The 3,502-nt window shown below is 40.0% G+C and overlaps 1 protein-coding gene across 1 annotated transcript in view; it reads left to right on the forward strand.

Annotated features, from left to right (window-relative positions):
- The window catches only part of LOC114639793 (vomeronasal type-2 receptor 116-like), a gene marked incomplete at both ends in the record, with an annotated part of 3,973 nt that extends 1,207 nt beyond the window's left edge, over positions 1-2,766 (forward strand). The window contains one exon of the mRNA XM_028788579.1: positions 2,539-2,766. Coding sequence (XP_028644412.1) covers positions 2,539-2,766 — 228 coding nt within the window. The remainder of the gene's footprint in view (positions 1-2,538) is intronic.
- Between the last annotated feature and the right edge of the window lie 736 nt (positions 2,767-3,502).

Consider the following 3,502-nt stretch of genomic DNA (forward strand, 5'->3'; position numbering starts at 1 on the left):
CAATCCCCATTAAAATCCCAACTCAATTCTTCACAGAGTTAGAAAAAGAAACTCTCAAATTAATTTTGAATTACAAAAAACCCAGGAGAGCAAAAACGATTATTGACAATAAAACAATTTCTGAAGGAATCACCATCCCTGACCTCAAGCTGTACTACAGAGCAATAGTGATTAAAAAAAATTACATGGTATTGCTACAGAGACAGGCAGGAAGAGCAATGGAACAGAACTGAAGACCCAGAAATGAACCCACACACCTATGGTCATTTGATCTTTGACAAATGGGCTAAAACTGTACAGTGGAAAAGGGACAGCATTTTCAACAAATGGTGCTGGTTCAACTGGAGGACAACATGTAGAAGAATGCAAATTGATCCATCTTATCTCCTTGTACAAAGCTGAAGTCCAAGTGGATAAAGAACCTTCACATAAAACCAGATATACTGAAACTATTAGAAGGTGGGGAAGAGCCTCGAATACCTAGGCACAGGGGAAAAGTTCGTGAACAGAACACCAATAGCTTATGCTCTAAGATCAATAATTGACAAATGGGACTTCATAAAATTGCAAAGTTTCCATAAGGCAAAGAACACTGTCAATAGGACAAAACAGCAACCAACAGATTGGGAAAAGATCTTTACCAATCCCACATACAATAGAGGACTAATATCCAATATATATATGAAGAACTCAAGAAATTAGACTCCAGAAAACCAAATAACCCTATTAAAAAACAGGTATAGAGCTAAACAAAGATTTCACAACTGAGGAAACTCGAATGGCTGAGAAGAACCTAAAGAAATGTTCAGCATCAGCATCCTTAATCATCAGGGAAATGCTAATCAAAACTACCCTGAGATTCCATCTCACACCAGTCAGAATGGCTAAGATCAAAAACTCAGATGATAGTAGATGCTGGCAAGGATATGGAGAAAGAGGAACACTCCTCCATTGTTGGTGGGATTGCAAGATGGTGCAACCACTCTGAAAATCAGTCTGGCGGTTCCTCAGAAAATTGGACATAGCATTACCCGAGGATCCAGCTATACCACTCCTGGGCATATACCTAGAAGATACTCTAACATATAACAAGAACATATGCACCACTGTGTTCATAGCAGCCTTATTTATAATAGCCAGAAGCTGGAAAGAACCCAGATGTCCTTCAACTGAGGAATGGATACAAAAAATGTGGTACATTTACACAATGGAACATTACTCAGCTATTAAAAACAATGAATTCAAGAAATTCTTAGGTAAATGAATGGAACTAGAAAATATCATTCTCAGTGGGATAACCCAATCACAAAAGGACACATATGATATTCACTTACTGATTATTCAATTTTAGCCCAGAAGTTTGAAATACCCAAGAGTCAACTCACAGACCACATAAAGCTCATGAAGAAGGAAGACCGAGTCGGGGTGCTTCGGTCCTTCTTAGAAGGAGTAACAAAATACTCAAGGGAGCAAATATGGAGACAAAGTGTAGGACAAAAACTGAAAAAGGGACCATCTGGAGACCATTCCACCTGGGTATCCATCCCATGTGCAGTCACCAAAAGTAGATGCTGATGTGGATGTCAGGAAGTGCATGCTGACAGGAGCCTGACATAGCTATCTCCTTAGAGGTCTGCAAGAGTCTGACATATTCAGAGGCAGATGCTCACAGCTAACCATTGAACTGTTCAAGGGGTTCCCAATGGACGAGTTAGTGTGAAGACTGAAGGAGTTGAAAGGGTTTCCAATCCCATGACCAGAGCAACAATACCAATCAACCAGAGCTCCCAGGGTCTAAACCACTAGCCTGGGAGCACTTAGGGAGGGACCCATGACTCCAGCTGTTTACACAAGGAAGGATAGCCCTGTCAGGTATAGGTCGTAGATGAGATCCTTGGTCCCATGAAGGCTGGAAACCGTGTGTGTGGTAATTCGAGGTGGGAGGTAGGTGTGGGGGGTAGGTGGGGCATATCCTCATAGAAGCAGGAAGAGGGGCGATGGGATGTGGGTTCCTGGGCGGGAGAGGGAATGGGGTAAGGGGATAACATCTGAAATGTAAATAAAATATCCAATAAAAAAGAATTAAAAAAAACTTTTTTCAATATGAAGGATGCATTTTCTGCAGGAATTTCACACAACAGAAAAGTCAGAGACACAGAATTATCATGATGAACATGAACACATCTAAAATGCTTACATTATGTAAATTATTGCTCATAAAATCATTAATTTTGCAGTGTGAAATTCTAATTATTTTTAAACTGAAATTGGGTATGAATATATTTTCAAAAACACTGAGACTTTTCTCCATGCACAGTCATGGTTTAGGGGTTCTTGGTTCTAAGTATTTTAATGAAACTGCTTGGAACATTTTAGAAGACAATGATGCTTTCAGTATCAAGTATTAGATATAGTTGATATCTATATTAAAGATGCTTTTCACATCAGGGATTAAAATCAAATACAGATATTTCTTGATTCTGCTTGGCCTTCACTTGTCTAGAGTTTATGTAATATAAGCACATGCATCACTTTTAGCTTCACCCCTCTCTAAGAAAAACACATCTCATCAACCAGGATGGAGTGAATGTGGTTCTGGATTGGAAAAGGAAATCACATGTAGAGTATGACATTCTCAACTTTTGGAATTTCCCAAAAGGTCTTGGGCTAAATGTGAAAGTAGGAACATTTTCTCCAAATGCTCCAAAGGACCAGAAATTGTCCATATCTTCTAACATGATACAGTGGGCCACAGGATCAACAGAGGTAGGTTGCATCTTACTTCTGTGTTCTGAGAAGTATGTAAATCTCCAAATCATGTTTCTAAGGGTCAGAATTCTTCATTGCTCATACGGGGCCCACTCATAGGCAAGTAATGACCACCAACATAGACAATTATCTTAACACCTGACTTTTCAAAATGAACTATCTCAGGTCATCTGAAAGAAAGTTTGTGTGGATCCTGTTCTTTTCCTTCTAGTCTCACTGTGGGAGAATTTTTCTAGGCTCACAGGTTGAGAGTACAATCTATCACTGCAGAAAGCCATGTTCTTAGGTAGTGGAGGCAGTGGTTCACATTGCATCCACAGTCAAGGTCCAGAGACTGCTTAGTGCTGCTGTCAATATCCTTTCCTGCTTTTCATTTATTCAGGCACCATGACCAATAAATCAGAGCCACCCACTATTAGAGATGGTCTTTTTACCTCAAGTAAACTAACCTAAGAAATATTTCACAATAATTCTCATAGATTCATTTCCACAGGGATTCTAAAACCCATCACACTGACATGATGAATACTGACCATGGAAAAAAATGATTTGTGTTTGTAATCAAGAGTAAAGAGGCCGGGCGGTGGTGGCACACGCCTTTAATCCCAGCACTTGGGAGGCAGAGGCAGGCAGATTTCTGAGTTTGAGAGTTCGAGGCCAGCCTGGTCTACAGAGTGAGTTCCAGGACAGCCAGGGCTACACAGAGAAACCCTGTCTCGAGAAAAAAAAAAAA

The sequence above is a fragment of the Grammomys surdaster genome, unplaced genomic scaffold, assembly GCF_004785775.1.
Source record: "Grammomys surdaster isolate TR1022 unplaced genomic scaffold, NIH_TR_1.0 102, whole genome shotgun sequence".
NCBI classification, from domain to species: domain Eukaryota; kingdom Metazoa; phylum Chordata; class Mammalia; order Rodentia; family Muridae; genus Grammomys; species Grammomys surdaster.